The sequence below is a fragment of the Alexandromys fortis genome, unplaced genomic scaffold (genome assembly GCF_014885135.2).
Source record: "Alexandromys fortis isolate MF-2015 unplaced genomic scaffold, M_Fortis_MF-2015_v1.1 scaffold_108, whole genome shotgun sequence".
NCBI classification, from domain to species: Eukaryota; Metazoa; Chordata; class Mammalia; order Rodentia; family Cricetidae; genus Alexandromys; species Alexandromys fortis.
In genome coordinates this window covers 511,540-537,645 of record NW_026067994.1, presented here as the reverse complement: position 1 = coordinate 537,645, position 26,106 = coordinate 511,540, and the positions used below count along the sequence as shown (strand labels likewise).

Below are 26,106 nucleotides of genomic sequence, written 5' to 3'. Positions count from 1 at the left end.
CATGGTGGCTACTTGAACATTGCTGAGAGCAGATCTTAAATGTTCTCACCATAAAATGTTCATTTGCTAAAGGTTAGTGGGTCCTAGGTGAATAAACCGCCCCCCTGCCGGGCGGTGGTGGCGCACGCCTTTAATTCCAGCACTCGGGAAACAGAGGCAGGCGGATCTCTGTGAGTTCGAGACCAGCCTGGTGGTCTACAAGAGCTAGTTCCAGGACAGGCTCCAAAGCCACGGAGAAACCCTGTCTCGAAAAACCAAAAAAAAAAAAAAATAAAAAAAAAAAAAAATAAAAAAAATAAACCGCCCCTACTCCAGAGAAAGAGCCACAGGAAAGTAAATCATATCTGAAATTGCTTCAGGGGAGGCTGAGAAATTGAGCCCTCGCTGGGTCAGAGGTTATTTGCTGTAGTCTTGGGAAGACTGCCTGAGGTTTCCTCTCTGAGTTCTTTTTTCCCGTTGTTTAGCTTCGTGTTATTATAACCTGAGATAATTAATAACCAAGGTTTATTCAGTTCATGGTTTTGGAGGTTGCACTCTGTGATTGAGCCAGTGGTCCTGTTGCTTTGGGCCATGGTAGCACAACAAGGTGAGAGTGCCCGGCTCAGTGAGTCACTCTCAAAGAGGAAGGGGCCGGGTATCTCAGGGCCTGTGCCCAGTGACCCCAGGACCTCCCATGAGGTCTCACATCCTAACGATTCCACTACCTCCCAAGATTGCCACCTAGGAACCAAACCTTTAAAACATGAGGGATCTTGCCAGGCAGTGGCGGAGCATGCCTTTGATCCCAACACTCAGGAAGCAGAGTCAGGCAAATATCTGTAAGTTCAAGGCCAGCCTGTTCTACAGAGTGAGTTACAGGACAGCCAGGGCTACCCAGAGAAACCTTTTCTTGAGGGACAGGGACACTTGTCCCTGTCATAGCATCTTGCCCTTCTGTCTGAAATGATATTTCTTTAAAAATGCTAATACAAAGCTAAGAGTAGTGGTGCATGCCTATGATCCAAGAGTTTTGGAGGTAGAGATAGAAGGATCAAAAGTTCAAGGTCATCTTCAGTTACTTAGTGAGTTTAAGGCTAGCCTGGGCTAAATAAGATCTCATCTAAAAAATTAATATAATGAATGAAATGCCCATTTTATATGTATGAAATTCTCATGATCAAAGGAAAAAAATGAGAAAAAAGGTGAAGACAATGTGAGAGTTCCTTTAAATTTACTCAGTGCAAGGAGCTATATTCTAAGATATATTCCTCCCGTGCTTTCTTTTTTTTTTTAATATTTATTTATTTTGTGTGCGTGCTGTACATCGAACCCAGGACCTCATGCATGCTACCACTGAGCTGCACCCCTAACCCCTTTCCTATGTTCTCAAGTAGAAAGCACATACTTGATGAGGGTAGCAAATTATTTTATTTTTAAAGATATTTAAAAGTATTGTTTAATAACGTATGCTTGTGGGAGCAAGTAGGCTACATGCATGTGAATTCAGGTACCCCAGGAGACCAGAAGAGGGCATCAGCTTTTCTGGAGCTGAGTTACAGATGTGGGGAACTGAACTTGTGTTCTCTCTATGAACAGAGGACATATCCCCTTAACTGCTGAGACATCTCTCCAGCCTTTGTTCTAGTATATTCTAAATGTTTTTACTTGGAAAACTAAAACTTAGGGCTCATTTAATATATCGTGTGAGTGTGTGTGTGTGTGTGTGTGAGTGTGGTGAGTGTGTGTGTGAGTGTGTGAGTGTGTGTGTGTGTGTGTGTGTGTGTGTGTGTGTTGGGGGCAGCCAGAGGTCAACCTCAGGAGTTATTCCTCAGGAGTCATCCACTTGGTTTAATGCAACAGGGTTTCTTACTGACTTGGAGCTCATGGATTTTAGGGCCCTGGGAGCTACTTCTATTTCCCTCCATAACACTGGGAGCACATTGAGTGCCCTGATACTTTGGGGAGGGTCCAGTTCTAGGACTTGAACTCAGCTCTCTGTGCTTTTGCAGCAAAGACTTAACTGACTGAGCTATTTCCTCAGCCCTATTAGTATTACTTTAAAATGCTATTAGACTTTGAAATTCTATTAGCTGGGAACCATTAATGTTGAAGACCTGTTTTAGACATCAGTTTGCCCCTTTACAGAGACCTTATCATTCATTTTGGATGAATTTTAACACTTAATTGGCATTAAGTTTCTAAATTCTTAGGAGCAATTTTTTAAAAAGCATATTTTGTTTTATTTTCATTAAAAAAACTTTTTTGCCAAGTAAGGTACCAGCATGCTTCACAGTCTCTAAGGTTCCTCATTGTGTTATCTGATGACACAGCAAAGGTGCTGCTTTGAGTTACCTTTGGAGTCAATTACTGTGACTTAGCCATCCTCCAGAAAGGACGCGGGTGAAACATCTCTCAGAGGTACCTATTTGGGTCTCCTTGAAGCATTGCTTTGGATGCTTGCTCCTCTCTTCCAGTAGTTCCCTCGCTCTCTTCCAGACTCCAGGTCTTTTAAACGATCTTTTTCTTTTGCTCTAGGGTCATTATGTATTAGCAGAAAGTCAACCAGAATTGGAGGAAAAGCAAACCTCTACCCTCTCCGGTGCAGTCCAGGTTCAACCCTCTGCACACAGTGACTCCCTGGACTCCACAAGCCCCAGCCAACAGCAGACCACACAGTACATCATCACGACCACCACCAATGGGAGTGGGAGCAGCGAAGTACATATCACCAAACCATAGATTTCATCCTGCCCTTGGAGTCCAGCGCTCACACCACGTCTTCTCACTCGAAATCTGAAGCTTCAAACACCTAGACCTCTTTTTAAAGATTTATTACTCATCAAGAGTTTGGAAACTACAATTTTGACACACATATGCCAGGGGTGATTTTTGCCAAGGTCATCTTTACCCAATTGACTCTTCAAACCCTTTGGATTTCTGCCATGGAATGCAGTTCCTTCAGGGGAAAGTTGACTTCCAGATGGAGAAACTCGGCCTTGCTCTTGAGCTGGTTGTTTGTTTTGTTTTCATTTTTGAACACACTGACAAGCCTTACTGTCCCTTTGTGGAAATACTAAGTGGCATATTATGTTCATACCAAAGGTGGACACAGGATATACCAAGTCCATGGTCATTGGACTTCTGAAATCCAAGCTATGGTATCAAAAGAGAAGGAGTATTTACTTCATGGGTGTGATTAGGTCAGAACCACTTTATCTCATGCATTTGAGTTTTCAGTAATTTAACAAAGGCAGCTTATTGTATGAAGACTTTAAAATGATAAGATAAAGGTTTGATGGTGGTGTTCTGAAGGAGAAACTGTCATCTAAAATTTTCTTATTGCTGATCTCTCTCTCTCTCTCTTCTATATGAGGGCTCACTGTGCTGTCCAATACAGTCTTGAACTCATGGGCTCGTGAGATCCTCCTGCCTTAGCCTCCTACGTAGCTGGGACTACAGTCAGGCACCATCATGGCAGTTGTTTTTAATCTTTCTTATTTGGGAAAACCTAATGGGCAATGATGGTGCTCCTCACAGATGCTGACCCTAGCAGATCTGGCCTCATGGTCCACAAGCATAGACTCCTTGGAAGACAAAAGGTTGCATGATCTCAACAGGATTTAAAAAGCCCCTACATTAAAGCTCTGCCTCCAGGCTTCTGGTAGCTGTGTTTAAGAAGGAAATACTAGTTCTATGAAAAATTACTAAAAATATAAATTGAGGATATATATGTAGCTACATATATATACACATACATATACATATGGAGAGAGAAAGACAGACAGACAAGAGCTGAAACCTTGCCCTGCCTGGCAGGATTCATTTACTGCTCATTAGTAAAGGTTGACTTCCTTACTCCTACTGGGTTCATCAGGTGTATGTATAACACTTTGTGTGTGATGCTGCGAATCAAAGCCCAGGGCCTCTTGCATGTTAGGCAGGTTCCCCAACATTGAGCTACAATGCTAGTCCCTGCATCACACTTGTGTTCACATCATTGAATGTATTTTAGTACTTCCAGTACTGTCTTAAAAATGAAGAGTCTTTGAATTTGGGTAGAAAGGTGGTCTTTCTTATTCCTAAGCTTTTTAAACTTTAAGCATATTGTAATTCACCCAGATCTTGTTATAAGATGACCAACTTCCCACTTAGGGCAAATAAAAATAAGGGGACCATTGTAATAATGAGATAAAGGATGGGTGTGGAGGGGAATTAACACTGGTTGGGAGAGGACAGCAGTTTTCCGTGTGATAGTTGTCTTCTGTGTGTCCTGTGTGGAGTATTGTTTGCTGTGGATCCAGTGGGGAAGTATTGCCCTTCTTTGTACTGCACATTCCAGTTGTACCCAGAAGACATCTTAAAAGCTTGTATTTTAACAACTTTTGTGACATCCATTTTAAAAATAATTATTGTAGAGTGAATTTACCACTCCAGATCAGGAAGACCTAAGTTCATTTCAAATGAAGTTAACTAATTTATTTTATTTACATTTCTGAGGAAAAACTGGGTCTGTGAATTAAGAAATAGACTATCTCCTGTGTGGTAAAGATGCCTTCCTGAAAAGTAAACATTTGGTTTTGAAGTCACTATTATGTAGATTCTGCACTTTCCTTTTGAGATCTCATTCATAGACTTATGTCTGAAGATTTGGGCATGAAAAGAACTTGAGAAAATTACCTCAAAAATGTGTGGAAACTGAAAATGAACAAAAAGGTAACTATTTTCAACACAAAATGTTACTCCAAGTCACAAGAATGTAAGACTCTGATTCCCAAAGCCTGTAGTGTAATAGCTAACTATCGCAGAGTCTCAGCCATCTCAAAGGCACAGTTCTAGTTTCTGTAATTTAAATTGGGCTCTTAGAGCTGGCATGGTGGTGCACACCTTTAATTCCAGCACAGGAGACAAAGACAGGTACATCTCTGATTTGGAGGCCACTCTGGTCTACAAAGAGTTCAAAGACAGCCAGAGCTATACAGAGAAACTCTGTCTTGGAAAACAAAAACAAACCAAAATAAATAAGCAAATAATTTTGGCCTGTTGGATTCCCTTTAATTTGAGCCAGCAAGGTATCTTCCCCACTTCTCAGGAATAGCCCAGTGATTAAAATAAAAAGCCAATCACTGAAGGAATGTTGGTTTTGTGTTAGTTATTTTTTAAGTTTTAAAATACACAGAGGAAAAATACTGTTGAAGGACTTTGTCATTTTCCCTTTTCTTTTTTTGGTTCTTATATGGAATAAATACCATAACTATATCATCAACCAGAGATGTGGGTGGCAGTGAAGACATCACCACTTTAAGATCAGGTATTTTATGAATTATCCCAAGGTATCAGAAGGGATGGCAGAGTATACTCCTTCTGACTGCCTGAACTAGAGAACATGTATGTTCCAGTGTCTACATGGTGATCTTTCCTCAGATTCTGTGACACTGTAGACTGTATTCAGTACAGTGTGAAGTGGGTTGGATATAGATTTTTAACATTTTTATTGTTTAGTTTGTGCCCAGAGAAATGGATAGGTCATCATGTAAGATTCCTGTTTTTCTGGAAAGACTTTCTGTTTTGATGTTCTTGAGTTATTTCTGTTCTTGAGTTATTTTTGAAAGGAATTGTCCTTTCAAAAAAAAAATTCTCAAAACATCAAGAGCTAAAAAACACCTAATGAGATGTTGAAGCTGGCCCATTGGTTGAAAGTATTGATTCTATCCTGTTATTTAAATGTGAACATTTAATTGTATATTCAGTGAGTTATAGTGTTAATAGTCTTGTGCTACCCAGCAAGTATAAAAATTAATAAATATTTTTTTAATAATTATGTTTCTTGTTTGTGTGTGAGTGTGTGTGTGTGTGCAGGGACTACTGATATGGTTAACTAGTTTCTTTTAAATATTGCACCCATAGGCACAAGCCATTCCTGGTCTGCATAGTGAGTTCTAGGTTAGTCTAAGCTACAGAGTGAAACCCTGTCTTAACATTCCCCTCTTCAAAATATTACCCTTTAGTTTCTGGTTCCTAATCTGCCATTCAAGAACTTTGAAATAGCCGGGCAGTGATGGCGCATGACCTTAATCCCAGTACTCGGGAGGCAGAGGCAGGCGGATCTCTGTGGGCTCGAGGCCAGCCTTGTCTACAAGAGCTAGTTCCAGGACAGACACCAAAGCTGCAGAGAAACCCTGTCTCAAAAAAACAAACAAACAAAAAAGAAAAGAAAATCCCATCCTTAAGAGTAGAACCCTCTAAGGGAACCAAGGCCAGTTGGAATAGGAAAACATAACTAAGTTGAATGATTGGAGGCTCAGTGTGGAGACATCTGAGAGAAAAAAACTCCAAGGCAGGGTTGGAAGGCTCTTGCAAAGGTAAATTTCATGTTGGGTGACTCATAACCACTTGTTCCTGGAGCTCTGGGGATCTGATACCTTTGGTCTCCTCAGACACCTGTTCTGTGCACATGCCCATACACACACAGACAGACACACATACTATCAAAAATTCCAGGAGATCATCAAAACATTGGGGAAGGAAGGGGTTTTATGTTTCATGAGCTCATCAGGTTCTCATAGTAAATACTGAGTAGAACACTTGCCTAGTATGTACAAGGCCCCATGTTCGTACTGTAAAATAAAACATAAATTACAAGAATTTGTGTTATTCTCAGGCCTTGTCCCATAAAGAAGTCACATGGCTCGTGGCACAAAACAAACAAAGAAAAACTAAACAGAACACAGTTTAAGGGTGTTTACCACCAAGACAGAATTCGAGAGAGTGAGAGCAAGAGATGGAAAGGGAAAGTCAGACCCAGCAGAAATGTTTTCAGATGATTTGTCTGATAAAGGATTGTTATCCAAAATAGACAAGGAACATAAACTCAAAAAAAAGAGAGAGAAAAAAGAAACAAACAACCATAGTGAAAAAATGGCTCAAAGGCACCTTAGCAAAGAATATACAAATAACAAATGAACATATGAAAATACGCTCCATGTTTGTTACCACCAGGGAACTTCAAATTAATATCAAAACAATATAAGGCTTTGGGTGTGGCTCAGAGGCAGGGTGCCTACATCCGATCCCCACCACCCAAACCAAAACCATATTATTACTGTCTCGTTGGACAGAGAAGGGTGGTGACACAAAGTGGTTTTAGCACTACTAGGACGTCTAAGGGAGGAGGATGGCAGGCTTAAAGGCAAAATGATGGAGACACTTAAAAGATCAGTGGTTGCTGGAAATAGAGAAGTAGAGATGAGTAGGTGGGGGAAAGATTAAATTTTAAATTATTAATTAATTAAAATAGATTAATTTGGGGGGTGGGCAGTGAAACAATTATTACTCAGATTCATCAGCATAGATTCATCAATTATAAGAAAAAGTATCTCACCTGTGTGGGTGAAGATTATGTGCATGTGTGTGGGGGCAGGGGCAGGGAGTTTGTGGCAAACCTATTCTTCATTTAATTTTGCAGTGATCCTAAAACTGCTCTAAAACTAAAGTCGGACGAAAATGGTAATGTATTGCTGCTGTCCTGTCTGGTCACGCAGAACAATGCTTCATACTTGGTTTTCATAGTGCTCATTTCATTCCTACGTACATTTCATAGCTCATCAGTTCATACTTGGTTTCTAACTCTAACAGAATCTCTGAATATCTGTGGAGCCAGTAGGGGCACAAAGATTTAGCTATATTTGAAAAGCACTATTTTCCATTGTGGGAAGGGCATTAGCATGGCATGTCCTGCTCCTCTGACATGTCTACTGCCATGAAAAGAACTGTGGATAGTTTATACAGGACTAGAGAGCGAAGCTGGGGGGTACTTGAGAAGATGCTATTTCTAAATAAGACGCAGTTAGTCAAGAGGAGCAGTGATAATGAGTGAGAAGAGTACGATTTTCCAGGTTTGTGCTTCTCCAGCTAGGGTGGGCGTTCTACTTGGCCAGCCTTCAACACGGCAAGAGTTCCTCTATTGTCCGGTGGTCTCAGCAAAGCCTTCTGCAGAGAGCGGTGTTGCTGTTAAGAGTTTTCTCTTCCTGCAGGGTAGTTCTTAGCTTCAGGAAGTCCCTGAAACGGACCAAATTCCCTAGTCTTCTCTCCACCAGAGCAAACGATAGAGCTGAGAGTCCCCCACAGGTGGAAGGAGGCTGAGCTGCAAAGAGGACTCCGAGATGGAAGGAGCTGCAAAGACTCTAGACCAGACCAGCCGCCTGAAAGAAGCAAAAACCAGCTGAGCTCACCTGGAAGAGGCTTAGAGCAACCGAGGCAGCTGGAAAGGACATTCTCCAGCCTGGTGAGCTGCCTGCAGGCTATGCAGTGTGTCCCAGGCTCCCTGCTTTTGTGAGCTGTCACGCATGCTGGGGTGAGCCTTGGTGATGCAGCTGTCTGAGTCATTTCTGATCCTATAAGTAGCCCCCTCACCCATACTCCTGCAAGTAACCCCAATAACACTCATTGGTTCGTCAAGTTGGACTGTGGTGGCACGGGATCCCTGTGGTGAGCAGACGTGCGTTGCGTCTCCTAGGACAAATTCTGTCACACAACAAGTGGTTAGCACGGCTCCTGGTCATGCTGTGCTCTGCTTTAGCAGCCCGTGGAAGGGTGGAAAGGATGAAAGACGTGGAAGGGACGTACGGGACACTGGAGCTGTTCAAACGCAGCCACAGAGATCCACCCCAGCCCGTCCCGCTCACTACGCCCCGCCCCGCCGTTTAGGTTACGCCCCACAGGTCCCGCCCCTTCCGCTGCCGGAGCCCTGAGCGTGCGCGCACCCAGACGCCTTTGCGGGAGCGAGCGCGTCCCGGAGCCCGCGGCCGGACGAGCCAGCGGGGGAGACCCGCGGACCCGACTGAGGTGAGGGCGAGCCCTGGCGTCGGGAGTCGGAGGGTGCCGGGTGAAGGGAAGAAGCGGAGCGGAGGGAAGGAGGGGGACTCCGATATCCCCGTCGCCGTAGGCACGCGGCGAGCCCCACGCGTGGGCCTGCGGCAGCCGGGTGGGCGAGGGTTAGGGTGAGGACGGGTGGGGGAGGGGCGGGGCCGCGGCACGCTGCGCGCAGGTGGGGCTGGTAACCCGGGACTCCGGCCCGAGCGAGAACGCCTTGCTTGCCGGCGCCTCGCGAGGGTCTGGAGGGTAGGCTAGCCCAGGTGCAGGGAGGAGGCCTTCCTGATGAGCGAGGAAGTCCCGGACACCCCAAGACTTAAAAGTCCACGGCTTCCGGGGTTCCAGCTCGCAGGTAGCCGCCAGCGTTTCTGATTTTGAGTTCTTGTGCGGAATAAGTGGCAAGGCTGAAGTTGTCACTAGGTCCTACGTTTAGCATAATCAACCGTCGGCACTGGAAGAAGCTTATGAGTGAGTTGTGTAAACTGTGCACCTGTCAGATGAGGTACTGACTTTGTAGGTTGGTCTATGCCACTTGAGTTAAGCGGATTTAGTTCCAAGCATCAGGTTGCTTCTACTTTTTCCTCCCCCTATCTTGTTCCTTTCTCAGTTATTTAGCCGCCACATGCATTCAGGATGCCCTTCATCTCGTAGCGTGCTGAAGATGTTGGGATCACACAGTTGCGTCCTTGTAACACTGTATCTTTCCGTCTGAAATGTTGTCAGAACTTGAAATCATTTCGCGGAAAAGTGCTTCCATTCTAGGTCGATCACAGGCCTGCACTTTATCGTTTGAGAACTTGGGAAGTGGGAAGGATTTTCAAAGTTATGTAAATTCATGTAGCGGCCTATTCTTCACTGTAAGATCCCAAGAGTGGAAATAATGGTAGGGAGGCCCCCCGGTTCAACTCCCATCTACCTATAGGAAAGGAGCCTGACACCCGGCGAGGTAAGATGCCCCAGATTAATGACAGCACAAGGGTAGAAATCTGGTGTTTTGATTAAATCCAGTTCATCTTTTCATTTTTGTGTGCTTTTTGGTCTTTTTGTTGGTAGTAGCGGGTAAGAGAATGGATCCGATCCGTATAGGGTGTGTTCACTGTGGGTTGGCCCTTTGTGAGCTGTGGCCTCGGTTTCACACCTGATTCTAGCTTTGGGAAGATGCTCTCTAAACATGTTCTTTCTTGTATTTAGTTTTCCTGTTGAGTTAGTGCAGGAAAGAGGAGAATTGCATTAATTTACATGGATCTGAAGATTAGATTGGCCACTGACAGCTAGTTGTAACGGTCTGGTGATTGGCACCGCGGGAATTTATGTGGGCAAATGAAATCATGTCAAGCAGTTTTTATAATTTAATTGAGAGTATATGCAAGAGGTATAGTGGGTATTGTGTGTGATGTTTCCATCTGTAGGCAGGTCCATTTGGAGTTGGGCAAATTATTTCCATACGTTGAGCCTCAGTATTAGTATCTGTAAGAAAGGTATAATAAGCACAGTTGTAAAAATTATGTGAGACCTGGCACCTCATCCTCGAGAAATAGCTTATATATGTTAGCATCTGAGCTTTACTAATGTTTGTGGAATTTATGACTTTTTAAAAATAATCTCACACTAAAAATATTGTCATTGGTTGGGTGCATTGGTGGTGCATGCCTTTAATCCCAGCAGTTGGGAGACAGAGGTGGACAGACCTCTTTGAGTTTGAGGCCAGTATGGTCTACAGAGCTAGCTCCAGGACAGCTAAGACTGAGAAACCCTGTCTCGAAAAATTAAAAAAAAAAGTAGATATGTAAGTGTGCAGATATGTCACAGCATTCCTGTGAAGGGCAGAGGACAGCTTTCAGGAGTTACCTCCTTTGTGGTGGCACCTAGGGATCACACCCAGGACATCAGTTTGTGTGGCACACACTTTTACCCTCTGGGGTATCCTGCCAGTTACTAAATACATTATGTTCTAATAGATTATTGACCTTGGAACTTGTAGTTATGGACCACGATCTGTCATTTGTTTATTGCTTTTTGGTACGGCCTCATGTCATACCCCAGGCTGGCCTGAACTTGTGATTCTCCTGCCTCAGCCTCCCAAATGCTGAGATTATGCTCTTGATTCACCGTGTCTGGTTTATCACTCAATTCCTGAGTCTTTTTCTTCTAAAAAATTAAAGTGTAAGAAACTTAAGAATTTAGGAGCTGCTAAAAAAGCATTTTGAAAAGTCTTACTGAGTAAGGCTTGAACATCGCTGGAAAAGGTCTATTGAAAGGGGGGAGGAGAGCAGCATGGTTGGAGGAGAGGATGGGGTGTAAGAGAGAGTAGATTACTCACTCTGTCGCACTTGGTGCTGGCACAGGAGGGCTGGTGCATGCTGAGGCCAGCCGGCTACATAGTGATTTCCAGGCTATTTTGGGATGCAGAATGAGACCCTTCCCCTGCCTTACAGATTTGAGATTGAATATTTGCCTCAACCAGATCTCTGCTTTTCTGTCTCAAGGTGTATACTTTTGTGTAGAATACCTGGGGAGAAGAAACAATGGATTCTTTGGATCACATGCTGACAGATCCCCTGGAACTGGGTCCCTGTGGAGATGGCCATGGTACACGGATCATGGAAGACTGCCTTTTGGGTGGTACCAGGGTTAGTCTGCCTGAAGACCTTCTGGAGGATGTGAGTGATAACATTTTTGTAGTCATTTCCCTCCACCTCTTCTGAATCCTTTTCCTCTGTACCTCACCTTTCTTGCTCCCTTTTGTTTACTTCATTTCAGTAAGGGTTCCCTTATTACCTTTAAAAGTATAGTGTAGTTTGTATTCTGATTAAGGAAGACAGTATAAACTGTAGTTACATGTTTGATCAACAAGTCAAAATAATAGTAGCATGATATAAATCAACACTATTATAACAGATAATTTTCACCAATAAGAAAAAAAGGTTAAATACTTTAAGAGCAGAATTATGTTTCTCTAAAAATGGATTTCCTGTTGTGAATCATTAACAAACCCAGGTTTCTCTATGTCCATAAGGTAGGTAACCTGGTCAGGAGTAATATGTGGCTTGGGGTAGATCATCAGCATGCCTTGACTTTTACAGGTCAGATGTATAGTCATCATTGGTAAGGAGGCTACCAACTATTAAGAGAGTGCTTTCTTATGTTCTCTCTTTCTTCCTCACTCCCTCTTTCATAGGGTCTCATAGCCCAGGTTAGTTTTGACTTTACCACGTAACTGATGATGGCCTTGAACTTGGGACCCTTCCTTTATTTCCCAAGCACTGGGGTTATAGATGGTACCACCATGTTTGGGTTATGTGGTACTGGAGATAGAACCCATGGCTTTGTGCTTGGTAAACAATCATTCTGCTAACTAAGCTATATCCCCAGCCCAGAAACAAGCATTCTGCCAAACGAACTTCATCTCCAACCATTATTTGTAATTTCTTTGTGTACTCTTTCAAGGACATTTCTTTATGACATCCATTCTATCATCAGATGCTTACTTTATTTCATGCCAGACATGGTTAGATGCTAAAACTAAAATTGAGTGCAAAATGAATTTTGAGGGAGAGATAGTGAGTCTGAGGTGATTTGGATACATTCATGAAAGGGTGTTTGGTGGTTGAATTATCCTGTAGCTTCTTGCTTAAATTTCCATGACTCTTGTTTTGTTTTAAGTTAAAGTCACAATTACTTAGCAGGCTTATGTATCCTTCTGTCTGCTGTCACACCTTTCCTCTCCTTGGTCCAGCCAAACATGGTCTGAAGTTGTTAATTAAAAAATAAAAAAAAATTACAGATAAGTGTATATAAACAAATACCTGTGTTTAGGCATATTTATATATTATGTATATATTTAAAATAGTGATAAGACATGCATGTCTGTAGGTGTAAGTAAATTCATTCACTGGTATTTTTACATATTTAGGGGCTGAAGCTGAAAGATCACCTGAGCTCACTAGGTCAGGACCATCTTAAAATGAAACCATCAAAAAACAATAGGTTCCACCTCCCCCAAAACTATGTAGCTCAACTATGTAGATCCCATCTAGGGTGGTACAGAATTAATTCCGTTGAAGCCCTATGTATTTTTCTCTGTTTTACCTTTATTACCTCTCAATTTCCCTCAATTGATAATTACTCTTTGCTGTTAATTCTTTTGCTTCTATGGCATTGTTCTAACTCTGTTTTTTGTTTGTTTGCTTGTTTTGTTTTTCAAGACAAGGTCTCTTTGTGTAACAGGCCTAGCTGTTCTGGAACTAGCTTTGTAGACGAGGCTGACCTCAAACTCACAGAGATCCACCTGCCCCTGCCTCCTGAGTGCTGGGATTAAAGGTGTGCACCACTACCACCCACCTGGCTTGTTCTTTTTCCAGCGTATTTTTCCTCTTTCCTATCCCTTTAACTATCTTAACATTATCTCAAGTAGACTTTCTTGAACTGTGTACTTCTGTATACTTTAACTGTTCTTGAATTACTTTGTACCTGTGTGTTATGCTTATTATTTGGTACATATATTATATCCAATATATATTGAGTGAATTAAAAGTGAAAACCAGGGCCTGGAGAGATGGCTCAGCTGTTAAGAGCACTGACTGTTCTTCCAGAGGACCTGGGTTCAATTCCCAGCATCCACATGGCAGCTAACAACTATCTGTAACTCCAAGATCTCACACCCTCATACATACATACATGCAGACAAAACACAAATGCAAATAAAATGAAAAAAAAAAAAAAAAGTGAAACCCATGCTGGAGTTGGTGCCTGCTTTTAATCTCAGCTCTTGGGAGGCAGAGTCAATGTATCCCTTTGAGTTCAAAGCCAGTTTGATCTATATAGCAAGTTCCAGTCAGTGAAGACTACATATCTCAAAGTAAAATAAAATATATATTAATTAAAAAATTGAAGTCAATTCTGTTTTCTGGTTTTTCTTAGTTTTTTTTAGTCACTTCTTCTTAGACATCTCCCTCCCAATTTTTTCTTGCAGCTTAGTTTAAGTTGAATTCACATGGCTGCCATCATACTCTAGTTGGCAGAGATAGCTTCCAAATGGGCTTCTCTTGGATATAATTTTCCTCTGGAGTATACTGCTGTATTGTGGTTTGTGTGCTCTTTTTAATAAACTCTTATTTTGTTTTGAGATACAGTCTTGCCATGCAGCCCAGACTGTTCTTAAACTCATAGTCTTCCTGCCTCAGCCTCCCAGGTGCTAGTATTACAGGTATGTATTGCCATAACCAATTAATCTCTGATTTTTAGAATTGAGTCAAGATCATTAGAATTTTAGTCTGTTTAACAAAACTTGAGGATAGCTGGGTGGTGGTGGTGCACACCTTTAATCCCAGCACTTGGGAGGCAGAGGCAAGTGGATCTCTGTGAGTTTGAGGTCAGCCAGGTCTAAAAGATCTAGTTCCAGGACAGGCTCCAAAGCTACAGAGGAACCCTGTCTTGTAAAACTGAAAAACAAACAAACACAAAAAACCCCTGAGGGTCATAATGATGGCTACATAAGAAATGTGAATATACCTAAAACTCCTGAACTGTGTACCTAATAGTGATAAAATGGTAAGTTTTTTGCTCTATGTATTTGGCTGCGCAGACACAAAACATCAGATGCCTATTTATCTGTTGCTTACTTTTTCTCCAAATTCTCCTAGCCTGAGATATTCTTTGATGTCGTCAGCCTCTCCACATGGCAGGAAGTCCTAAGTGATTCTCAGCGTGAACATCTCCAGCAGTTTCTGCCTCAGTTTTCCACAGACAATGTGGAGCAGCAGAATGAGCTCATCCTTGCCCTGTTCAGTGGGGAGAACTTCCGCTTTGGAAACCCTCTTCATATTGCCCAGAAGCTTTTCCGAGGTCTGTAGCTCAGTGTTTTGTTTTTGTTAGAGTTGAGTACACATTCACTTAGGCACATATATCTTTCATTTTTATCTTGATTTTCCTATACTAATGTGACCTCTGAGGAGAGTGGTTTTGTGTATTTGTTTGCTCTCCATGCTATTTTTAAAAAATATGATTGTATTGATTTAGGAAATACATAATAGAACTTAACTATGTAACCATCATAAGAAATAAAATATTGCCAGGCAGTGGTGGTGCACGCCTGTAATCCCAGCAGTCAGGAGGCAGAGGTAGGTGAATCTGAGTTCGAAGTCAGCCTGGTCTACAAGAGCTAGTTCCAAGAGAGCTAGAAAAGAAACAAAATATTGTCAGCATCCCAAAGATCTTTATGACTGATTTTTAAAATCTGGGGGGAAAAAAAAGAAACCAGCTTACTGTTTGCTTTTTTTTCCCTTTTCCCTACAGAAAAACATGACATCTCACCACCGTGTACACCTTTCTCTTTTAAAAATGGGGTTTTGCTGTGTAGCCTGGGCTGACATTGTGTTTAGGACACTACTTTTGCTTTAGTCTACCTGGAATTTCACACACAGCCACCACCACTCCTGTCTTAGCATGTGTATCTTTTCACAAAGGACATCTCCCACATAATCATAGTCCTGTTAGCTGACTGTAAGAAAATTTGCACTGAATGAATAACATAGATATTCCTTGCATTTTTTCCTTATTTTTTAAAAATTTTTTAATTTTTATTTTTATTTTGGTCAAGGTCTCTCTTACTATGTAGTCCTGGCTGCCCAGGAACTGTTGTGGTGATCTTTGCCTGAATTGGCTATTACTTCAAGTATTTCAAGACAATTTGAAGTCACTCTTAGATTCACAGTTTGCTCTCTGACCTATGGAGAAAAGCCGAAGCCTCTTCCTTGTTTCTCAATTGACTTCGTTTTGGCAGACTTGCCAAAAAGGGCAGTGGTATTTCCTTTACTTACGTTAAACTGAAATTCTTGATATTGGCTAAAGGCTAGAGTAAACCGACCTATCATTTCAAATCTCTTGTTTTCTTGTGGATAGTAAGTTTGTATTCTTTTTTTTTTTTTTAATGAGTGGTTTTGGAGATTGAATTCTGACATGCACATGCAAGGCAAATGGTTTTACCCTTGAGCTGCAGCCCAAGTCTCCTTTATTTTTGTGGGTTTTGGTTTGGTTTGGTTTGGTTTTTCGAGACAGGGTTCCCTGTAGTGTTGGAGCCTGTTCTGGCTCTTGCTTTGTAGACCAGACTGGCCTTGAACTCACAGAGATCCACCCGTCTCTGTGTTGGGATTAAAAGCATACACCACCACTGCCAGGGCCAAAGCCTCCTTTATTTTTGTAAGAGATAGTCCTCACTTAGTTGTCCAGAGTAGCCCTGGTTTATAATCCTCTTACCTGGCCTTCCAAATGGCTAGGGTGATAGGCACACCACTATACACAGCTGTTTTTTTCTTTGATGGTTATTAATTTAAAGGTAATTTTCCCTTTGGTTGGTAACAGTCTGTTTCACTATGGCTCAGATCTCTGGTGGGAGGGAACTCTCTTCCCTCATGCAAAACAAAGTAGGGTCCCTGGCAGGATTTAGAGGGCTATATAAGGGCTCTTATGTAAGTGGGCAGTGCTTCTGTGCATCCCCCACACAGTATGATTGTGTATACACACAAGTGATGGAGGAAGAGACAGATTTCTGTGTATATCTCTGACTAGAGACTATGTATTTCTCTTTGTATTTCTAGTTTTAATATAGATAATTGTGTTACTGTAGTTGCTATGGTTTCCAGCTTTAATTGAGCTATCATTGTTTTTTCACCATTCATTTTTGAGTCTCTCTCTTGATTCTCTTAGTCTATTTATTTATTTATTTATTTATTTATTTATTTATTTATTTATTTTTGGTGCTACAACCACATCTCTTATATACTCATTACATATGTATGGACTGATGCATTTATAGTTGTACCTGTGTTTTTAAGATGGACACTTTAACCCTGAAGTGGTCAAGTATCGTCAGCTCTGCTTCAAGTCACAGTACAAGCGGTATCTCAACTCCCAACAGCAGTATTTCCATCGGCTGCTGAAACAGATTCTTGCTTCCAGAAGTGTAAGTAATGCTCAGAACTAGGTTTTCAGCATGGGCAGTGACCTGGCAAGCATAGCTTTAAGTAGTGGTTATGATGTAAAAGCCAAGAGAACCATTAACAGAAGTTGGGCTTTCTCTTATCCTCTTATGAGCAGTTGTTTAGATTTCAGAGATGTTGAAACATGAAAAACAAAGTACTTCCTCGAATCAGCAAAGGGACTCAGACTCATTGGCTATTGAGGCTGTCTAGGATGCTTTTGGAGTTGATGTACAAATACATGCTGGCTCTGACTCTGTCGCATAAATGTAGAACAGAATTTCGTGGCCTCATGATCGCTTCTAGTTTGATAATTCTCTGAGGCAGAGTTATTAGGAGTTCTTAACTTGATTACATTTTTATTTATTTAAATTGTGTGCAAGTGTGCTTATTTGTGTGGGTGTGCATGTGCCACAGAGCATGTGTGGTGCTTAGAGGGAACGTATGCGAGTCTGCTTTCTTCTGTCATGTACTTAGGTCCCAGTGAACAAACTTGTCAGGCTCGGTGGCAAGTGTCTTTACTTACTGTAACCTATTACAATTTGAATTGTTCTTTGAGATTTAGTATAGAAATACCTGGATGTTTAATATAAGTATTAATTCTGAGTGGAACAGGTCAACACTAAAATTGGTTATTTTTATCATGTAATTCAGGTTGAGTGTGTCTTTTTTTCCTTTAACAAAATTGTTTTTTGGGGGGGGGGGGGGGGGGTTTTTTTGTGGCCCTGGCTGTTCTGGAACTAGCTCTGCAGATTATGCTGGCCTAGAACTCACAGAGATCTGCCTGCCTCTGCCTCTGGAGTGCTGGGATTAAAGACATGTGTCACCACTGCCTGGTAAGTGTTTCTTACTTGAAGTGCTTACAACCAGGAGTGTTTTGAATTTAAGATTCTTTTCAGAGGTCTGTAATACTTGTATGTATTTTTTGGGCTAAGACATAGTTGTAAATAAAATTAGATTTGACACAAAGCTCATATATATAGACTGAAGGTGATTTTGCAAAGTATTTGCAGCATATTTCTTGGGCTTCAGTCTACTTGTGTCATTGTATTGGTACTCAGGAAATTTCAGATTTGTTTTTTATATCATGGATGATCAAACAAAGAAATATAGGTACGTTTTATTTATACATAATCATATCATTTATTTCTTTGTTTGGAGGAGTGAGAATTAGGCTCTTTTTTTTTTTTTTTTTTTTTAACATTAAAGAAAATAAAACCCGAACTTGGAGACTGTCCAGAGAGCAAGATTTGCTGATGACCTGGCCTCTCTGGACTCTTGATAGGATCTATTGGAGATGGCTCGCAGGAGTGGCCCTGCTCTTCCCTTTCGCCACAAGCGCCATTCACCATCCCGAAGCCCTGAGGAGCGCGAGTGGCGGACCCAGCAGCGTTACTTGAAGGTCTTGCGGGAAGTGAAGGAGGAATGTGGTGACACTGCCCTGTCCTCTGATGAAGAGGGTGAGTGTCTTTGGGTACTTCTGGGATTCTAGGGTACTGGAGCCAGTGGTAGCCATGTATTTTCAGTAAAGGAGCCCTCTGAGTTATCATTTGGGGGTGGAGAGTGGGACTCATCAGCTCTTGGTGGTTGAGTTGCGGAGACATTGTGATAAGAGTGACTACTTACTCTTTACTCTTGTGCTCATGTGGCACTTAGGTTAGATGAGAACATCTTGGACAGATCCCTGCAGGACAGGGCCTTTCCTCTGGTCCCATTGTGCCACTTGAGAGAACTGCTTTTCCCCTTACAGGAGAGTAGTAGTGACTGTTGGCCTGCTGCAATGCGACCCCATCACTCTGTTGAAGTCTCTCTCCTGGAAGAGCCGTTTAAATGACCTAAGTGTGCTCCAGCTCATCTGGGGAAGGGTCAGAAAGGAATGTGGAACCCTGGCCTCCATGTTGTTGGCTTAGTCCTGTTGAACCCAAATGGCCACTTACCCAATCTCCCCTATTGGAGTCCACAGCCACGTTGGATTTACAAGAAAAATTTTCTTTTGAAGATCTCAGCTCATGGCTTCCAAGCTCTCCAGCACGTTCTCCTAGTCCTGCGGTGCCCCTGAGGGTGGTGCCCACGCTTTCCACTACGGATATGAAAACTGCAGGTGAGAACTGAGCTGATGCTACTGCAGTTTCAAGACATCATGGTACAGAAAAGTGAGAGCCCCTTAGGGAGGTAGGGACTAAATTCTTGCCTGTCAGGAAATAGCAGTGCTACTTAGAAGTGGGAGATTTGGAAAAGTGTGGTGCCATGTAGTACTGGTACCTTCCAGAGGTGGGCTTCCTTGTTTTCCTTTATTTTGAAATTGTCCTCAGGAGCTGATCAGTTGCTCTTTTGGGCTAAAAAAGAATAGTCTTGCTTGAACTAGCAGTAGAATGTAGAACCAGACCCATAGCAACTCCCTAGGCTGTAAAGACAAAGAAGAACTTGAATTTGAAATAGGAAGTAGGAGAATGCCAAGCCTCCCGAGTGTGTGTATGGGTCTGCTACCTAATTGGAGTCACTTGTTGGGCAACGTGTAGAGAAATGATGGAATGCTGATCCTGGAACTGTGAAGACCTCTCTGCTTGTAGTACCCAGAATCAGAAGTAACTTCCTTTTGAATGTCTTGAGTGACTAGGCAGATTTAAGTTAGAGCATCATCGTAGTGAATGATCTGGTCCATGTGGTTTGGTTCATTTACTTTCAGATAAAATAGAGCTGGGGGACAGTGACCTGAAGATAATGTTAAAGAAGCACCATGAGAAGCGGAAACATCAACCAGTAAGATTGTGGTGGGAGTGGCCGTTTGTAATGTTCAGTCTGATGCTTCAGGCTGTCCTGAGACAGTGGCAGTCACTGTCAGAGACAGGAGCAGCAAGAGAGGCTACTTAGCATCAGAGGTATGAGCGACCAGTCAAGTGCTTTGGCTTTGTAGGCATGGTTGACAGTGTGAGCTTCATTCAGTCTTTGTGGTTACACTGGTGTGTGAATGAATCATTACCAGAGGCTGAGTTTATCCTTGGTCCTGCAGAGCCAGTAAATGGCAGTGCCAAGAGTCAAACTTTGTGCTCTTCTGTTTTGTGTTGCCTCCATTGTCATTTCACTGAAGACACAAAAAGGTGGAGAAATGGCAGTGGAGGAGACAGCCATCTGAGGCAGAGGGGTGAAGTATGAAGATTAACACTCAACACAGATGTCAAGCAGACCTCTTGAGTCTTCAGAATCTTATTTTCAGACTTGTAATCTATAATAGTATTTAAACCATTTTATGAGCATGGGAAAGAATGCAGAAGGACTGCAGCTGCCCTACAGCAGAAAAGGGGCCAGGTTTTTCTGTGCACCACTGTGAAGATAGTAATTGGTGTTTCTATATATTTTAATTCAGCATGATTCCCTCAGGTGTCCCTGAAACACTGTGTCCATTGGGTAAACTGGCACAGTCACCATCAGTTTGGGCTTCTGTTTTGGATCTCTATAACCAGATCTCTGATGTTGTATCTAGGATCACCCAGACCTTTTGACAGGGGACCTGACCCTCAGTGACATCATGACTCGAGTAAATGCTGGCAGGAAGGGCTCGCTAGCAGGTAAAGGACTATGGGTCTCCTTTAGATTCCTTATGATGTTATTGTATGACATACTGTCTGTATGTGAAAATAAGTGGAACCATAGCTTTCTTTATGCTGACCTCCTTTGTTTTGTTATTGCCCTCTGAATGTAAAATTAGCACAGCAGGGTGTGGGGAGAGGGCTCAGTGGATACAGTACTTGGCTGTGCAAGTGTGAGGACCTGAGTTTGTATCCTAGCACCCATGTAAAAGCTGGCTAAGTATCACAGCCTGCTGTGACTCCAGTACTCTGGAGGCCAAGAGGGGATCTTCTGGGCAAGTCAACTAGGTAGGCTAGAAAGACCCTGTTTCTGTAATCAAAGAGGAGAGTGATTGAAGAAGATGTTCCATGTCAACTTCTAGCCTTCATGTGCACATACATACGCCATTGCACATGAACATGCATATACGTGCACATGTACCATGCACATGAATACTCGAATAAAATGAAATCAGACCAAATCAGCACAGCATATCATTAGGTGTTAAAATTAAAAGTCATATATTGGTTTTCAAAAAAAATCTAATTGTCTTATTGAGTCTTTGACAGTCTTTGAGAAAGCAAATGCAGATAAAGACTTCTCACCATAATGCAGTTTTATGAGTTGTGTTTTTTTTCCCCTTCCTAGCCTTATATGATTTGGCTGTTCTTAAAAAAAAGGTGAAGGAAAAAGAAAAGAAGAAGAAAATAAAATTGATTAAATCCGAGGCAGAAGATCTGGCTGAGCCTCTAAGCAATACGGAAGGGGTCCCGGCTCTCTCACAGGCCCCTTCTCCACTGGCAATATCGTCTATCAAGGAAGAGTGAGTGGGCCACAGAGATAACTGGCTGTTCTGGGCAGGAGGGAGTTAAGTATAGACTCCGTCCAGGCTTGGGATTTGTGTGAGCTGACTGTATGCTGAGCCCCAGGATCTTGCTGGGAAAATGTACCATGTTTTCTTTTCTTATAAGGAGGCTCAGAGGACCTGAACCAATCTGGCATGTATTCTTGGTCATTTTGATTTCTCCTACATTGGAGAAGAAAAAAAAAAAAAAACACTCTGTAACAGTGTGTGTGTGCACGCATACCTATGTTGTGTATGTGGAAGTCAGAGGACAGATTGGAATAGTTGGTGCACCCTTGTGTGTGGGGCTCAGACATCAAACACTTACATTTTCTTCCCTCCTTGTTAGGCCCCTGGAAGACATCAAGCCTTGCCTCGGGATCAATGAGCTATTTTCCAGTTTTTTCTCTCTTCTGTTAGAAATCTTGCTGGAGGGTCAAGCTAGCCTTCCTGTGGTAAGAGTTTCAGAGGTGTTCAAGTTTTGCAATTGCTACACTCTTGGGTGGTCTCTAGTTTCTGCTTCTGGTTACTTTCTGTGGCTGTGGTAAAGATCATGGACCAAGCAACTCAAAGAGAAAGGGCTTTATTTCAGCATACAGTCCAGTCCATCAGTAAGGGAAGTCAAGGTAGTTACGAGGAGGAATGCTACTTACTGGCTTGCTTCCCGTGGCTTACTTCCCCTGTATTACCTAGGACCACCTGCTCAGGTGTGGTGCTATCCATAATGGGCTGGGACCTCCCATATCAGTTAATCAAGAGAATGCCTCACAGACTTGCCCACTGAAGTCAGATGGAGGCTGTCTTTCAAGGAAGGTGCTTTCCCCAGAGGACTGGCGTGTGTCACCTTGACAAACTGACGTGCACTGTTGGGAAGAGGAGCTCAGCTGGACTCCTCCTACATCGTTTCAGTTAACGTACATTGGAAATTTGGCAAACATGCCCTGCTGCTCTGACACATCCTGGGATTGTTGGTGTAAAGAGAAACCCAAAGGTTCCTTCTTTTCCTCTCCCTCAGCTGGAGGATCGGGTTTTGGACTGGCAGTCTTCTCCAGCCAGCTCCCTCAACAGCTGGTTCTCTGCTGCCCCCAACTGGGCTGAGTTGGTGTTGCCTGCTCTGCAGTATCTTGCCGGAGAAAGCCGAGGTGAGGTCTTTTCTGTGGGGGTTCATCATGTTTTCCCTCTTTTGTCTAGAGAATTAATTTTTGCAGTAAACTGTAGTTGCTCATTTGTACAATAGTACATTTGCATCAGACACGCCCTTTCTCTCCTTTCTTGACACTCCAGAATAAAAAACAAAAACAAACCCAGAAGCTCTCCAAGAGCTCAGGGTGAAGGCCACTCTGAGGCTAACACTGTCTTACTTGTATACTTACCTTGATGTCTGTCTTGTTCATGTGCTCCATTTCTTGCAGCGGTTCCTTCTAGTTTCTCTCCATTTGTTGAATTCAAAGAGAAAACCCAGCAGTGGAAATTGCTTGGTAAGTATTATAAGCCCCTAAGAGGCTTTTTTTTCTTCCCTCCCTCCCTCCNCCCCCTCCCTCCCTCCCTCCCTCCCTCCCTCCCTCCCTCCCTCCCTCCCTCCCTCCTTCCCTCCCTTCCTCCCTTCCTCCCTTCCTCCCTTCTTTTTTCTTTTTAAATGAGAGCAGTCAGTGATGGGAAGAATATCAGAAAGGAGGGGTTTGGAAGTTCAAGAGAGAAGGGGAAATGTGTCATGGTATTTCTGAGGAGGTGCCACATTTCTTGTAGTGGTAGAAGGAAAGGGGATAGCGGCTCCACAACAGTGAGCTCGTGTGTTGTAAGTCAAAAGGAAGGAGAGTTTGGAGATGGGGTGTGTGAAACTGACCAGTGAAAGCTGTGATGGCCCGTGGCAGTTTTTATTTCCTACCTACTGTGGCATCCTCTGTCTGCTCTTCACTTGTTTCTCTGGCTGTCATCAGGGACCTCACTAGAAGAGTGGAGATTGGATAGTTCATGATTGATTATGATAGTTGGGCATGATGCAAAGCTCAGAGTGCAGATCACTGAGATCTTTTTCTTTTTTAAGGGCAGGACCATCTATATCAGACTGACCTTTTAACTTAACTATGTAGCTAAGATGGCACTGAACTGATTCTCCTGCCTCTGGCTCCCAAGTGCTGGAATTGCAAGGGTGAATGGACTTTGTGAGACCTTGATTTCAGTTTTCTTTTGGTAAGAAGTGAGATTGCTGGACCATAGGGCATTTTTCTAAATTTTTTAGGGGCCGTCATACTGTTGTATGATGGCTATACCGGTTCACACTCTCACTAGCTGTGTACAAGGGTTCTCTTCACATCTCTGCCAGCACTTTTTTCTTTTTGGAGACAGGCTCTTTCTGTATAGTTCTAAGTGGCCTTGGAACTCCCCTTGCAGACCAACCTGCTTTAAACTGACAGAAGTCTGCCTCCTGCTTGGAGTTTAGGCCTGCCACCATACTGATCTCACTAATACTTTTTGATTTTTTGGCTTTTTAAATAGTAGCTAGCTACTGTTAGTGATTTTGATTTTCTATGTGGTTAAAGATACTAAGTTCCTTTCCTGTACCTTCTTTGGTCTGTTGTGAACTGTCATTTGGCAAGATGTCTAGATCTTGATCTATTTTTGTAAGTAAGGTTATTATATTTTTGCAATCAGTTTGTAGAAGTTCTTTATAAATTTTGATTAAGTTTTTTTTTTTTTGTTTTTTGTTTTTTTTTTTTGGTTTTAGTTTTTCAAGGCAGGGTTTCTCTGTGTAGTTCTGGCTGTCCTGGAACTTACTTGGTTAACCAGGCTGGTCTTAACTTGGAGGAGCTTGGCCTCTGGCTCCGCCTTCCAGATATTGGGATTAAAGACATGCCTGGCAAACTACTTTTTTATTATTTTACGTATGGGTGTTTTGCTTGCATGTATGTCTATGCACTGTAAATATGGTGCCAAAGAGTGTCAGAAGAAGCATTGAATCTCTTGGAAATGGAGCTACAGACAGTTGTGAGCTGTTGGTGTAGCTAGGTGCTGAGGCTGGAACCCTGGGTCCTCTGGGAGAGCAGCAAGTGCTTTTAACTACTAAGCCATCCCCTTGTTTTTTTGTTTTTGTTTGTTTATTTCTTTTGAGGGGAATTTCTCTGTGTAACCCTGACTGACCTTGAACTGGCTCTGCCACCCAGGTGCTAGGATTAAGGGTGTGCACCATCATACCCAGCTCCGTTAACTTAGTTCATTTCTCCCATTCTATAGGTTGCCTTTTTCCTTCTGGTGTTTTCTCTACTGTACATAGTTTTTGAGTTGATGCAATCTCACTTGTGTTTTTCATCATTGTTGCCTTTGCTTTTTATGTCATATAAAGAATCTCACCAAGATCAAGGCTGTGGGGCCTTTCCAAATGTTTTCTTACAGCTGAAGCCTTGCAATCAAATCTTTACTCCATTTTGGGTTTTGCGTATGCTGTGACTTAAGAATTTAAGAAGAGGTCACAGAGTTCAGTCTTTCTAGGCAGTCACAGAGTTAAGCTTCTTCTTGCCTCGTCCTCTTACTGCTCTGCCAGTGTGAGGAGTACATTTTTTCTCACCTACAAGAATAGGGTCCTTCCCTCATGTAAACTTCTGTAGCATTCATATGGCATTTACTTCTTGTAGGATTGATTTTGATATGAAATCATTACTCTGTAATGAGCCTTTTTTGTCCTGCTTGCCAGCTCCCAAATAACACATGGAGTCGTCTTATTAATTATGGAAGCTTGAACTATAGCTTAGACTTGTTTCTAATTGCTCTTTTAACTTAAATCAACCCATTTATATTAATCTATGTTCACACCCTTCACTGGCCCCACCACAGACTCAAAACCATGCATGCAACCTTATGAGGTTGGCTATACCTGTAGCGCTCCTACCAAGAAAAAAAATCTCAACTTCATCCAGGTGCCTGGTGCACAGTGACTACTCTGTAAATACTTATTGAAAAGATCTGAACAAGTGACATCCTGGTCTAGTAGTCCAGGCCCTGAGGTAGTGGCATGAACATGTGGGAAGGACCAGTGATAGATTCTGACATGTTCTCTTTCTGGCATGGATAGAGCTGGTGAAGAGAAGGCAGGATTCTGACTAAAACTCTAAATTTCTTGTTTTTGTGTGTACCCCCACCCCTGCAGTTCAGTCTCAAGACAATGAGAAGGAATTAGCTGCTCTCTTCCACCTGTGGTTAGAAACCAAAGACCAGATCTTCTGTAAGGTACATCTCTTATTTTTTCATTACTTGGGTTTTTAGAGCCCTTAGGTAGTAAAAATTGTCTAGTTCATTTACCTGGCAATGTTTTCCCTTTCTTTAGCAGGAGAATGAAGACAGCTCAGATGCCATGACACCTGTCCCTCGAGTGTGAGTATATTCTCATGGTGGGTAGTTTCCCAGGAAGCCACGACTTTTAACATTATTGCTGTGGGTCTGCTGGCTGCTTTAGTGTGTTTGAGTTGTAGTGGACTGGAAGACCCTAGAAGTCCATGGACTAATATGCCTCAACATACTGGAGGAGGACATATATGCTTAGTAAGAATGGTTCCTGACCACCGTAGTCTAAGATGATCTGCCTTGTAGTTGGGCAGTGTCCTGTGTAACCTTCCTGGTTTCCACTTCAGAATGATTAATCTGATTCAAGTTCCTCATTTTACTTGTAAAAAGAAATCCATGAAGTTGAGTGACTTGCTAAAGGTGGTGTCTGGACCCTGACTAGAGTTCAGATCCTTTGCCTTCTAGTAGTGCTCTTCATGCTTAGTCATCTCACGTTCCTGATTCCTGCCTGTTCAAACTGGAGTTCAGAGGCCCATCCTTACTGTAACCGTTACATGCACACATGCATACTTACGTACGTACATACATACATACATA

General features: G+C 42.5%; 2 protein-coding genes across 14 annotated transcripts in view; both read left to right on the top strand.

Annotated features, from left to right (window-relative positions):
- Prdm10 (PR/SET domain 10) overlaps window positions 1-5,788 on the top strand; it is a 99,254-nt gene extending 93,466 nt beyond the window's left edge. For 4 of the 5 annotated variants that reach the window (XM_050160068.1, XM_050160066.1, XM_050160067.1 and 1 more), the window contains one exon: window positions 2,515-5,788. In XM_050160068.1, the coding sequence (XP_050016025.1) occupies window positions 2,515-2,718 (204 nt within the window). In that variant the 3' untranslated portion in view covers window positions 2,719-5,788. The remainder of the gene's footprint in view (window positions 1-2,514) is intronic. The other variant, XR_007595016.1, reaches the window with a different exon arrangement.
- Window positions 5,789-8,733: 2,945 nt separating this feature from the next.
- The window catches only part of Nfrkb (nuclear factor related to kappaB binding protein), a 30,241-nt gene continuing 12,868 nt past the window's right edge, over window positions 8,734-26,106 (top strand). For 3 of the 9 annotated variants that reach the window (XM_050160056.1, XM_050160054.1, XM_050160061.1), the window contains exons 1-14: window positions 8,734-8,820; window positions 11,334-11,507; window positions 14,490-14,691; window positions 16,680-16,807; window positions 18,109-18,283; window positions 18,787-18,924; window positions 19,510-19,583; window positions 20,305-20,389; window positions 21,039-21,213; window positions 21,584-21,689; window positions 22,250-22,376; window positions 22,647-22,712; window positions 25,376-25,455; window positions 25,553-25,599. In XM_050160056.1, the coding sequence (XP_050016013.1) occupies window positions 11,373-11,507; window positions 14,490-14,691; window positions 16,680-16,807; window positions 18,109-18,283; window positions 18,787-18,924; window positions 19,510-19,583; window positions 20,305-20,389; window positions 21,039-21,213; window positions 21,584-21,689; window positions 22,250-22,376; window positions 22,647-22,712; window positions 25,376-25,455; window positions 25,553-25,599 (1,538 nt within the window). In that variant the 5' untranslated portion in view covers window positions 8,734-8,820; window positions 11,334-11,372. Of the gene's footprint in view, window positions 8,821-11,333; window positions 11,508-14,489; window positions 14,692-16,679; window positions 16,808-18,108; window positions 18,284-18,786; window positions 18,925-19,509; window positions 19,584-20,304; window positions 20,390-21,038; window positions 21,214-21,583; window positions 21,690-22,249; window positions 22,377-22,646; window positions 22,713-25,375; window positions 25,456-25,552; window positions 25,600-26,106 lie in introns of those variants that run through there. The other 6 variants (XM_050160060.1, XM_050160059.1, XM_050160057.1 and 3 more) reach the window with 4 other exon arrangements.